The 12722-nt window shown below is 38.6% G+C and overlaps 3 protein-coding genes across 3 annotated transcripts; 1 reads left to right on the top strand and 2 right to left on the bottom strand.

Annotated features, from left to right (window-relative positions):
* Nucleotides 1–1777: 1777 nt before the first annotated feature.
* LOC105263273 (uncharacterized) lies at nt 1778–3777 on the bottom strand. Its single transcript, XM_011299376.1, has 5 exons — nt 3595–3777; nt 3031–3334; nt 2695–2856; nt 2226–2631; nt 1778–2058 (listed from the first exon to the last, which is right to left on the bottom strand). The coding sequence occupies exons 1-5, from the start codon at nt 3708–3710 to the stop codon at nt 1958–1960; spliced, it is 1089 nt and encodes a 362-aa protein (XP_011297678.1). The 5' UTR covers nt 3711–3777; the 3' UTR covers nt 1778–1957.
* Nucleotides 3778–3966: 189 nt separating this feature from the next.
* On the top strand, nt 3967–6470 carry Arc42 (Activator-recruited cofactor subunit 42). The gene is made up of 3 exons (XM_011299374.1): nt 3967–4124; nt 4205–4304; nt 4887–6470. Exons 1-3 carry the CDS (start codon nt 4103–4105, stop codon nt 5986–5988), a joined length of 1224 nt encoding a protein of 407 aa, XP_011297676.1. The 5' UTR covers nt 3967–4102; the 3' UTR covers nt 5989–6470.
* Nucleotides 6460–12528, bottom strand: vib (phosphatidylinositol transfer protein vib). Its single transcript, XM_011299375.1, has 6 exons — nt 11937–12528; nt 11334–11364; nt 10260–10523; nt 10107–10184; nt 9648–10028; nt 6460–9468 (listed from the first exon to the last, which is right to left on the bottom strand). The coding sequence occupies exons 1-6, from the start codon at nt 11951–11953 to the stop codon at nt 9424–9426; spliced, it is 816 nt and encodes a 271-aa protein (XP_011297677.1). The 5' UTR covers nt 11954–12528; the 3' UTR covers nt 6460–9423.
* Nucleotides 12529–12722: the final 194 nt, after the last annotated feature.

Here is a 12722-nt window from a genome sequence, read left to right as displayed (position 1 = left end):
TTTCTCGAGAATTATCGATGCAGGAAAAAAATGGTAGAGGAATTTTTTGTAGCTGAGACAATTCTCGGTGGAAAAGGTCTCTATGTATTTTTTTGAAAAATCAATGGTTTTCGGGTAATTCGATCTTGTAACTTTGCTCGTAAAATCGAGGAAGTGAGTTGTTCCCCTGCTGTTATCATAGTCGTCCTCAGGTACATATCAGAGATAACGCGCTCGAGGGGGTGGAAGTGACACATGAGATTAATGTGAAATACTGACCACTGGGTTCTCTCATGTGCAATCCCCCAGTGCTCGAATGGGGGGAACTGAATGACGAGCGATTGATTGACGAGTAATTAGTTTTTAGTGTTAATACCAATGGATTGGCTTTCTTGCACGTAAGAGTGAATCATAATTATTTACCTCAATGGACTTGATGAAAAAATCTCTAGGAATATTCTTCCGAAATTTCTCGTCGAAACCAAAAAAAAATTCTCCCTTCTTAAACCTAACTAATCAAATTCTCCGGAACGAAAAATAAATCCTCCAATCATTCTATAAATTTCTCCACTAAAAAAAAATTATTCGCATTTATTTTTTATCCAGCAAATAAATTTTATCGCTTCGATGAAATAAAATGGAAAATGATAAGAAAACTTAATTATTAATCTTATCTATTGCTGGATTAATTATTACCCGTCTGATCAGAGGATTATGTGCGTTAGACAATAATGACGAACATTATAATTCACTCGGGACAACCGTTGATATATTGTTTAATAATTGCAAATATATCCTTTGGCATTTCGCACTCATCTCGGCTCAATCGAATGAAAAAATCAGCTCTTAATCTCTCGTATTAATCCCAACGTCCAATTTCATCGTTACCTCCGCCATTAATCGTTGTTAATATTATTGTTGTTACGCGTACTACGTACCTAATAACATAAATTCGAATATAAAAATATTGAATCCGATATTCATCCTTGAAACTCATTTATTCAACCATAAATCTCAAATGAATTCGATAATAAAAATCGACAGACTTTGATTTTTCAACAGAGCAGCATAAATAAAAATGATAATAATTAATTTGATCAATGAGTTCATCTTAAATTACTCGAGACATGAGAGAAAAAATGAATGTCTTTTATATATTAAATGAAGTGTCCAAATAACAATAAAGCAAGAGCCGTCATACACCCGTATTGACACTAAAAACTCGACAAAGATGACAACAACAAATAATATAATTAAACAAATTAAAGAACCGACGATAATAAACGAGGCGACGAAGGAGGTAGCAATCGATATGTATACATAAACGATAAATATGAATCCACACCATAACATATACATCTTTTAATACATGTATATCGTGTCGATTTTAAGCATGCCAAACAAATGAAATTATATATAATTATTATATATATGATGCAACAAATAATGAATGCAAAATCGCCACGCTGACGTATATCTAATTGATTAACCTTACGCTTTGTTTTTTCTATGAAAAAATATATATATATATTAAATGAAAATTGCGCGTGAGAACGTTCATTATCAATTCCTCGGTAGACAATTGCGATAAGAGAAAATTATTGAGGATATCAATGAGATAATGTAGGGAGAGGGTGAGAGAATGAGAGAGTGAAAATAATATTGACGAATAATTCATGAAGAAAGATAAATAAAATGTTATTATAAACGATTAATTAATAAAAAAATCAATCTCGTTTCTTGTTACTTGTGGTGATTTCAGAGGAGATGACTCGGGGAGTAAATAAATTCCGTATCATTGCGTTATTTTTTATTCATGTTATCGAGTTTTTAATACTCTACATGGGTTTAGAAGTTTGAATTTTTTTTTTTGAGAGTCGAAAGGGGATGGGGTGAGTACAGAGAGGTAATGAACATCGAGTTTTTTTGTTGAGTTGCAAATTTTTCATTGCTGTTAATTGATTTTTTAATGATTTTTTTATGGATCCTCGTCCCACACTGTCTCAGTCAGGATCGCAATATTGTCCAGACCTCTCATGGGTGCGTATTCCAGATTCCACATGAGATTGGTAAAAACCACTGGAAAATAATAATTCAATTATAATTATTAACAATTTTCATATTAAAATCCCCAAGATATCATGCGATTTCAATTTTAAGTTCGATAGAGAATAAACGATTAATAATATTTTTATTTAATGAGAAAAGGGGTTTTATTCCATTCCGATATTTTTCCCTGGACTTACACATTTCCCCTCGATGAAGATCTGCAATTAATTCCGGACAGGAGCTGTTGCACGGATTGATAGGAGTGAGTCTGAGCTGGGTGGCGCCTCGAAGTTGTGCCAGGGCGATCAGGCCGGAGTCCAGCTCGACTTTTTTATAACTCGGGCTGTTGTAATCCGAGGACATGAGGACCCAGTTGAAGTGTGCAGGTGAGACAGTACTGGAGAGGAAATAAGGGCGCTGATAGTATTTCCTCAGGACCTTCACCGCGTTGATGTCACAATTCTGCCAGTGGACGAACCATTTAGCCACCTCAGGGGAGTGAACCCTCCGGAGGAAAGCCGCGAGGTCTGAGGAGCCAGTCCGGAGGTTCGAGGTCAACGAACAGGGAACCGTCTCCATCAGGCGCTCGTTCCCGAGGTACAGCTGGGGATTTAAATAGTCGAGGTGGAGTCAGTAGGACTCGAGGATGATTTATGGGTGTCTTACGTGTGTTATGTTGTCGAACCAGAAGTGATCGGTGTTCATGACACCCCAGGAGTCCATGGCGTCGGTGATTATCGCCGGGGCGTCTCGGTTCAGGTAATTATCCACCAAGTGACGGTAGTGCACGTCGGACAGACGATCTATCGTTTCCACTGCCTCACACGTCTGGGAGAATAAAAATATCCACTTGCTTGAATTTTCATAATTTCGGAGAGGAATTAAATCCTCTTTTGGGGTTCAATAAAAATCGTAATTACATCGTAATTACATCGTAATTCCATCTTCGCGAATTAGCGAACTGTAAATCATCAATGACTGTATATTAACTGTATATCTTACGACGCAATCCTCTTCTGTGATCGGGTACTCGTTGTAGAATGGATTATTCATCATGCAGTTCTCGCGGTAGAGGTACTGCCAGTTCCAGAAGGGGAGAATTTTAACCGCGAGGACACGAGTGATCGCGGACAGATGAGTACCAACGAAGTCGAGCTGTGCTGCAGCACAGGCGACGGTGCCGATCACCACGAGGATCACCGTTGCCCGGAGGACGAGCTGGAGCCACGATCGGCGCATCGCCGCCACCAAGGGTTGACAGATTATATCCATCTCCTCCTCGGTGAACCCCGCCTGCTGGCAATACCTTTTTCCAAGGGAAAATAAATCTGTTACCCATATCCACCATTTGTTTCCTGATGAAATTTTTTCCAGATAAATAAATAATTTGTTTGTCACCACAGGACTAGCCCCAGGACACGCCCCAGGAGCTGATTACAATATTTAGGGGATGAAGGTGATTTTTTTTGTGTTATCGAATTTTTTCATCGACCAACATACGAATTGACACACATTCATCTCTCAGGTGACATCAGAACTCCAAAATTCTTCAATCTATCTTCTTACTTGTAAAACGAATTCAACTCCTCATCGATGAGTTTCAATTTCTCCTGATGTGTCATCTCGTTGGGCTCCTTGGTGTAGGCCTTCCTCGGTGGTTTAACACACTTGGACCCCGACATCTCCACAACAATTATTTATTTACCCCCGCAAACAATAACAGCACCCAAATCACACAGTGATTTTGTCGTTTTATCGAACAGCCGGGTGAGTCATGCGTCGTTTGAAATCGGCGCGCGTCACGACATTATCGATCAGCTGACGTCAGCGGGTTTAAATGTCAGTTTAAAGACCCCGTCATCTGATGGATTATAGTCGCAACGAAATGCACTGGAAATTCGTGGAATCATCGTGCGAGGGAGTTGTCTGTATACAATTTGATCTGTAGAAATTTGTGAAGAGGTGGCTCAGCGGCAATGAAAGAAAAATCCTCATAATTGAGTGGAATTTTTACAAGTGAGCACTCGAGATTCTTCATTTGAATTTATCTCTCACGAGGTTACATTCAATTAACATGAGCTGCTTGAAACTCTCCGGTAAGTATTTTCCCTTTACTTGAACTCTTCGATTAATTTATTTATTGATTTTTTATTTGTCGATACAATTGATTCTTTAGATCTTCTCAGGGCAGGGATCAGGCTTCATTCTGGGACAAGGGCCATCGCCTCCTTGTCCTCCCTCCCGGAGACCCACCAGATGCTCCAGAAGACCGTAAGGTAAATATTTAATAATTAATTATCAGTTGTTTGTCGGATGGAAAATTTCGGGGAGAGGTCAATGCAAGATAATGAAGAACAGGAAATGCATTGTTGAATTGAATTAAAAAAAAAGATACTTGCCTTAAAAGAAAAGGCTGAGTAATTCATGTAGATAAACAGACAAGTAACAAACAAGCCGGAGGTCACTTATATAATTATCTTAATTCGTTTTTGTTTTTCCGGTAAAAATATTGAAAGTCATGTAAATTCGTACGATTTATTTTCTTCTTGAAAAATCAGAATAAACAAAACGATAACCGAAATTCTTTAACAATAATCAATTTATTAAGATTAGTAAAATAATTGGTATGAGTTATTACTATGAATAATATTAATAATATTAATAATTTAATTTTCCTGTTATATTAAATATTGATTTATCGCCAGAAAATCGATTTGTGGTGAAATCATTAATCAAATTTTTAGTAGTCGATAAAATTTCGAAGAGAAAAAATGATTTCCTGTTTTCTGTTAAAATCAATAAATTTTGGGATCATCATTGGATGATTGACAAAATATTTTTCACGTGTATCCGTCCAGAGACTTCGCTGAAGGAGAACTGAAGCCAATAGCAAAAACTCTGGACAAGGAGCACAGATACCCAAAGGAGCAGATTAAAAAAATGGGTGAACTCGGTCTGATGGCGATAGCAATACCAGAGTCACTAGGAGGTGCTGGTCTGGATTATTTGGCTTACGTGATAGCAATGGAGGAGATATCAAGGGGTTGTGCTTCCTGTGGGGTGGTAATGAGTGTCAATAATTCCCTGTACCTCGGTGCAATCAATGGTTTCGGTACACAAGAGCAGAAGGATAAGCACTTGAGGCCCTTCACCGATGGCTCAAGAGTGGGATGTTTTGCCCTGAGTGAACCAGGGAATGGGTCTGACGCTGGGGCAGCCTCGACCACTGCCAAGCCTGAGGGTAAGGGCTACAAGATTAACGGGACTAAATCGTGGATCACCAGTGGTGACGTCGCCGAGAGGATTATCCTCTTCGCCACGACGGACAAGTCCAAGAAGCACAAGGGGATCAGTGCTTTCATCGTGGAATCCCCACATCCGGGGCTCGAATTTGGCAAGAGGGAGGACAAGCTGGGGATCCGAGCGAGCCCCACATGCTCCCTGATCTTCGAGGACGCTGTTGTGCCCTCTGAGAACCTCCTGGGGGAGCCTGGAATGGGTTTTAAAATTGCCATGAAAACACTCGATACTGGAAGGATTGGAATCGCTGGACAGGCCCTGGGAATCGCTCAGGCTTCTCTAGAATGTGCCGTCGAGTATGCACAGAAACGCATGGCTTTTGGCAATCCCATTGTAAAAATGCAAAATATACAGCAAAAAATTGCTGACATGGCCCTCAGGGTGGAGAGTGCAAGGCTCTTGAGTTGGAGGGCTGCGTGGCTCAGTGATAATCATAAATCTTTTTCCAAGGAGGCTGCTATGGCTAAACTAGCTGCATCTGAGGCTGCAACCTTCTGCTCCCATCAGGCCATTCAAATACTTGGGGGAATGGGCTATGTCACTGATATGCCAGCTGAAAGACACTACAGGGACGCCAGGATCACGGAGATCTATGAGGGCACATCGGAAATTCAGAGACTCGTTATTGCTGGAGCTATCGTCAAGGAGTTCGGAGTCTGAGTGGCAGGTTTTGCAAAGCCACTACCTATTAATTTTTTAATTGAAATTATTTTAATGTCGTCTGATGAGGTCACGTTGCATCTGGTATCTCTCTTGGACTTGGAAATATTCCTCAGATATGTGGGGCTTATATCAACGTGATATTGATTCAATGGAAATAATAAGAATTCGCTAGACAATTCTATTGGAATATTTTCTATAGAATTTTTTTACAAGATAATTGATAATTATTTTTCTACCTATATATTTTTAATGAAATTTTTTGCGGATGACGTGTAATAAAGTAAATGATGGAGGTAAATGGAGTCATCAATCTGCTCTGCAATTTAACCACTTCACTGCTGGCTTATAAATATCATCAATCACTTCCGGAAGTGCAACGTAATCCTACGAACTCATTAAACTTGTACAGGGTGGCTGGATCAAGCGGAAGACTGTACTATTATTTTTAAACAAATCAATAAACCTTTATACGCAGTATATTCATCGATTTTTATTAGTCTCATGACCACCTCACTGACATTATAGCCTATATAATTTCCTCACTCCTCACAACTCAGCTTAAATACGTATACATACATATATATAAATATATACATACATATTCATACGCGAGACTCTAGGGAATCCTTTCAAAATTGGTTTAAACGTTAATTTATCATCGGCCCTTTGGCAGCGTTGGGTGACTCGACCCCACAATTTTCATACCTAAGTTATTCAATTTATCAGTTTATTCCCTCAATTCTCTCGATCCTCAGAAACGAATTTCTAAACTATCTATTCAGATAAATCTAATTTTAGGACATTGGTAATTGGAACATACCGGCCACAGTGAAATTCAATTCTAGAGAAAACGATCGACTTCACGTACTGATCTCCACATAAATTATACCGATAATTTAATAACAGACAAACGAAAATGCCCAAATTTTATATCAATCTTCATTACTAAATTTTTGTTTTTTATCCATAAAAATTCGATTCGAAAAATCATTATGCATTAATCTGTTATTCATCCATCGATATAGAGATCAGTATTTTTTAATGAATTTTCAGTATCTCGGGTTTCTGGATTGATTGATAAGTAAATAAAATAAATGAAAAGTGGAAATTTATCGAAATCATATAGCACTGCCTCAAATTGATCGTACCACTTGGAGAGGTACCGATACGGTCCCCACTGTTACCTCCAGTCCATCATAATTGTTTTGTGCAAAAGACAATTAAACCGGATCTAATGATCGTGTACATGTGTGCACTTATCCTATTTTTTCATGATCCTCCAGTATCACTACAACTATTGTGTTATGCCATTAGACCGGTTGGACTCTAAAACCTCCACTAATTATTCTCTCATCTTGTCGAGTCACCAGGACTCTTCGGGGTGACTAATCATCTGGATTAACACTAATATCGTAAGTTGAGATCTCATTAATGTCACTTCAGCATCCAAAGAGGTAAAATGAGATAATTCGAATGATTCGATAATTGGATTTTCTTACATTCGGATTTATCCAAAAGGTGTTGAGTTTAGGAAGAAATATCAAGAGACATTTTTTGTCTGGTGTTTAATTGACTACAAAAAAGTCCTTCGGTGTTTTTCTCCTGAATTCACTGTTTTCGAGATAAATCACTTTACCACTTTGTTATTGAATTACCCATGGTGAATCGTACAGCACTCTCCCGTTCGGAATGCAAGCGAAGCTAATCGAAATGTCATTTCCATCCCATCTTGAATTTCATTGTATGCCACATATTATGTACAACGACGCCCCGCAATCCTCTACTTGCTCCACATAATTTTAATCGCCTAGAACTTCTTAATGTTTTACGTTTTTTTTTTTCGAGTTTTTCCGTGTTTTCTTGATGCTACTCATTTACATTTATAGAATAATACATTTGCTTTTTTTCTTGGGTTTTTATTCACTTTTTATCGTTAATGGTAGACTGAAACAACCAGGAATACGGTAAAGTAGCCTCGGCACTCGATGATTATTGTAACGTTGAAGAATTATCAATTAACTTCAGTAACGAAGCCATAAAGTGAGACAATTGGAATTTTACAGTTCTATTAAACATCGATGTATCTTCAAAACTGTTGGTTTCAGAGGAAAATGTCAAAAGACGATTTTTATTGACGATTTAATTGTCTCTGAAAAAGCCTGGAAGCGTTTTTAGCTGAAATTGATAGTTCCGGAGATAAATCGATAAGAATGTCAAATTCGAATTCCCAGGGATTTCCCATTTTCACTCCACCACTGAAATTTATCTATTTATTTTCTCTCAAAAGTAATTCGCAACTCGCGAAGTGAAAACATTCACGAAAAGATGATTAAGATTGAATTTAATCATTTATTGTTTTCCGGTTAAATCGATCCTACATCGAACGTCATCAAAGTGTTAATTGGTTTATTGTTATTGACACAGCACGAGACTGACTAATTAATGTTTCATGGATAATTTTTCATCATTCAACGTGATAATTACTTTCATATTCCCAACACAATGTCCGCAGCTCGTCTCGATGGACTCACGAACACTGAATTCAGTGATTGTATGAAAATAACTCATGAGTGTTCCAACACTCCTGGGATATTATTGATTAATCCCTGAATTTCCTATTTCATCTCGACTCATGAGGCTGAAAATATGCGGCACGTTGACCCAATTAATTTATTAAATTTAAATCTTTCAAACAATTGTTTAAGAAATTAAATATTGAAATCACTACGATTACAGTCGCATTTAAGCAATTGACGAAGCAATAATTCGCTAGTTTTCTCCTCTCGAAAGTAATGGCAACATGAATAATTTTTTTTTCCTCCAATTTTCACACTCCATCCACATGATTTTCTCGTTTAACTCCATTCATTCTCTCTAGTCACGACAAGCACTTCGCAGGCCTGATTACGCCAATTAAGGAACGTTAATATTTCATTGATCACCTGAAAGACTATGAATTAATCGTAACAGTCGATTATCTACCATTGATCATCATTCAGAGTGGAATTGATTTTCTCTCGTCATACGTATTTATTTGCTCAATTCATTAGTCTCATTGTATACCACCAATTATTCACCTCCAAAATCAACTTCCATTCTCAATTTTTCACGTGACACGGTAATACAAGTTTAATTCAATTGATTGCTAGGGTACATTAATCTAGAACTCTGTTCAAGTTTTTTAATCCCATTCAATTTTAGTAAATTGTAAAATAAATTATAAATTCGTAAGTAATAGAAATAGACACTGAATCTAAGACGAGATACTCTGTTGAGACTGTCCTCTGATAATGGAGGGGAGTTTTAATTTGTTATTGAGATTTTTTCTCTTCTTTAGGTAATTTTCATCTCTGGGATTTCCTCGGGGTGGGTGTAAGGGAGAATTATTTTTAACGCAATTTTTAATAGTATCTAGATGCCTCGACAGCAACCTCAATCGTCTGCTCGCATGCCTCGTACCTCTCCCTCGTGTCTTTGCTGCAAATAAATACATCGATATTATTTCAACACTCAGCAGTAAAAAAAAAATCCCCGCGTTCCTTCTAAATCCCCAAATCGACTGAAGAACAAAAATAATCGCTGTAGAGAGATAAAAGAGATAATCCTCGAAGAATACAAAAAGAAATTCAAAGTGTCGATACAGATAAATATCTTACCCTATCGAGCTCCTCCTTGGTAGCATCCTCGATCGCCCTGATGTCCTCCATTGTGAGTCCATGCCAGCGGTCAATCCAACAAAATACCTGCCGATGTAGATTGGTGAATAAACGTCTCTCCACTTTCTGGATGAAACCCTCCACTCGTGTCTGCAGGCCAAACCACTTGAATTCACATGTTACGAGTTTGTAGCAAGTCATAACAGGGGTTACATTATTTTTCCAGTCTTTTCCGACCAGCGGACCACGACCAGTTTTTTGGGACTTGAATGTCGCTGGATCCTCGTCCTCTTTGTAATCAGCACTCGCTATTGGATCATTGGCTATATCTATGTGTATCACCTCTCGCACTTTAAGTTTATCAGCAGATAATTCGTGTACCTGCAGAATAAATTCCACAAGAAATATATAATATTCCGTAATATTCAATTCCATATTGAAATATTTGATTTTACTCACATTCTGCTGGTTTCCCGTATCAGCAATGTGGAATGATTCAATCATGATGAAGAAATTGTCCTTCATGTATCCAGGATTCTGGGGAAAAAGGTAAATTGAAGCTAGAGAGATGTTGCCGTTTGTAAGGCGATACTTCAATTAGATGAAACTCACGGTTATGACTGTCCTGCAGTATGGATAGGCATTCCATGCCTCCTCGTGGATCTCCAACGAGTTCTTTGGTAATAATAGCCGGATAAAAGCCGGTACTTTGCTAGCAAGATGATAAATCTTGTATGTGTACTGTCCGGACGAATATTTATCTCCCAACAGTGGTGTATCCGTGAATGGCTCGTTTTTCAATACTTCGATGCCTTCACCACCACCTGTGTTATTTTTACTCGCCTCTGCCACGGAGTACAGCTGAGCCACTTGGTACTGCATTACAGAACGAATAGAAAATCATTAATTGACCCATTTAGTTCTCCAGTGGGAACGATCCTCATTAGCACAACGAATTTTTTTTTATGGTTGTGTATGATCCACCGAGCTGGTTGCATGAGTCCTATGATTATTCAATAGGACACTAATTACTCGAGATATTAATCAAGGATTGGAATATTCACAAGATTGAATTTACATTCTGACAACACATCTCTCATTTTTTGAGAGAATTTCCGTTTCCATTGCCTCATCAGGTTCTTCAAAAATAAATATACGAATTAATAGGAATTACTTTTAGAAATTAATTCATGAATTAATTTGTGAATTCCTCTTTTATATCTTTTAAATTCCTATTATAACAGAATAGTGTGGATAATTTTTTTAGCTGACTATAATTTTATTATAGACATTAACAGAAATTCTTTGGGATTAATCACTTTTGAGGCAATCACACGTAACAATTAAAATTCAATAACGTAATAGGTATATGAGTTATTAGTGTATTTCCACGTCACAATGAAACAACATAAATTGTTTTTAAAAAATGGTCACAATCTCCCCCCGATGATTACCTGCAATGACAAAAATCCTAGAGCCTGAAAATTACCCATCAATTACTTGACACTCAATCATACCCTTAACCCGTATATTCCGTGATCCCCTGAATCAGCTGGAATAACTATCACCAATAGATGCATTGTCACGTACGTGCTGTGATAAACCCATACACCCAATCTTAATACCACGTCTCCAAACAAAAAAAAAATACCCAAGAAAATTAGAGGCACAAGAACTATGACGTACCTCCTCGACCGTGAGCGGCAGGGTGACGCGGCTGTAACATAAAAAAACATGATAGAATTATTGAAACATCAAAATGAAAATTTGTCAGGCGAAAGTTGTCCTTGGACGTTCCCCCAAAAAATCGACGTCAATCCCATGAGTAAGTTTCAAAATCCCGTGAAAACAAAAACAAATTAGACAAAAAGATACAAGTAGAAAAAAACATCTGAGACAACGCGTGTCACGTTGATCCCATGGTGCAGGAAATGTTCAGTCAAACCGAAAATCGATAGCGCGCGGAGACAATTAAATTCGACCGGATGTCGCGACGTTGCCCGCCCACATGCCACCTCAAAGAGAAAGAAAAACGTCATCGATCCGTCAAAACTGTTCCTCACCCAAAGGAACCCTCACCAAAAAAAAAAAAATATATACCAAATCGTAAAGGTAAACCCGAGGTCAAGCATCACGTCCATTCCACCCCTCGTCCAGGGACTACCTCGGTCCCAAAAAAAATCATCTCTAAGTGACTCAATGTAAAATCCAATGCACAAGTCACGCGTCCCCCTCGTTAACCCGATAAGAAATATCTCGAAGACAGATAAATGTTGATAATTCACTCACAATTCCTTGATGAGCATCTTCAGTTGGAGCACATGGACTGGTACAGAGAATGGTTTTCACAGTTGATTTACTGGATCTCTGTACTTTTACGATTCCCTCAGTATTTTTATTCTCCTTTTCAAATGGTGAGGCACGTAACAATGATCATACCACTGAAAACTGACTGATACACCACCAACCCTCGACCTTCGATAAAATCGCACTGGCGCGGCCTCGAGTCGCTGGCTTTTATCTATCTACTGGCGCACCGATGTTGGGGCCTTACCACTTGGTTACTTCGGTATTACGGATATGTATCACCTTTGGATACCCCACAATTTTATATCCCACTCCTTGAGTTCTCGGATTTTTTCCACCGCACACTGACAAGACCGGGAACCCAGTGGAACCGATGGAACAACGGAGATCCTCCTCCCCCTGGAGATCGACGGTTTGCGGGATGCTAAGGGCTCGGGAAGGACTATCCCCTCTTCGAGTTCTCTGGGGCTACTTTCGGCAACTTGTACTACCCCTTCCTCGTGGAATTATCGGGAATTGTCTACCCGGAGATGCGCGTCTCTCGCGATCACTCGCCCTCTTTTGACGAGCCCTGGTGTCAGCTGATGGCTAGATTCACTGGAATGACGTCAGTGTGCATTTGAAAAGATTTGTTGACGGGTTTTCGTAATTGGGGGTATAATGTTGGGGTATTGATTGTGGGAGGAAGGGCAGGGTATGTGTGAGAGAATTTATGCAAGAACTCGAAAAATATTCTGGGGAATTCGTAAGGGATTTAACGTTTCTCAT

This window comes from Fopius arisanus, unplaced genomic scaffold (genome assembly GCF_000806365.1).
Source record: "Fopius arisanus strain USDA-PBARC FA_bdor unplaced genomic scaffold, ASM80636v1 scaffold00014, whole genome shotgun sequence".
In the NCBI taxonomy this organism is placed as follows: domain Eukaryota; kingdom Metazoa; phylum Arthropoda; class Insecta; order Hymenoptera; family Braconidae; genus Fopius; species Fopius arisanus.
Note: the sequence above shows the minus strand (reverse complement) of the source record. Positions and strands in the feature narration are given on the sequence as shown.

What these genes read in the sequence shown, in the direction of transcription:
- LOC105263273 (XM_011299376.1), bottom strand. Translation starts at nt 3,710, where the DNA reads ATGTCGGGGTCCAAGTGTGTTAAACCACCGAGGAAGGCCTACACCAAG. An exon ending in TCACAGAAGAGGATTGCGTC is followed by an intron (nt 2,857 to 3,030) that starts GTAAGATATACA and finishes TTATTCTCCCAG; the next exon opens with ACGTGTGAGGCAGTGGAAAC. An exon ending in TCTTCATCGAGGGGAAATGT is followed by an intron (nt 2,059 to 2,225) that starts GTAAGTCCAGGG and finishes ATTATTTTCCAG; the next exon opens with TGGTTTTTACCAATCTCATG.
- Arc42 (XM_011299374.1), top strand. Translation starts at nt 4,103, where the DNA reads ATGAGCTGCTTGAAACTCTCCG. An exon ending in GAGCTGCTTGAAACTCTCCG is followed by an intron (nt 4,125 to 4,204) that starts GTAAGTATTTTC and finishes TTGATTCTTTAG; the next exon opens with ATCTTCTCAGGGCAGGGATC. An exon ending in ATGCTCCAGAAGACCGTAAG is followed by an intron (nt 4,305 to 4,886) that starts GTAAATATTTAA and finishes GTATCCGTCCAG; the next exon opens with AGACTTCGCTGAAGGAGAAC.
- vib (XM_011299375.1), bottom strand. An exon ending in TGCCGCTCACGGTCGAGGAG is followed by an intron (nt 10,524 to 11,333) that starts GTACGTCATAGT and finishes TCTGTAATGCAG; the next exon opens with TACCAAGTGGCTCAGCTGTA. An exon ending in ACTGCAGGACAGTCATAACC is followed by an intron (nt 10,185 to 10,259) that starts GTGAGTTTCATC and finishes CTTTTTCCCCAG; the next exon opens with AATCCTGGATACATGAAGGA.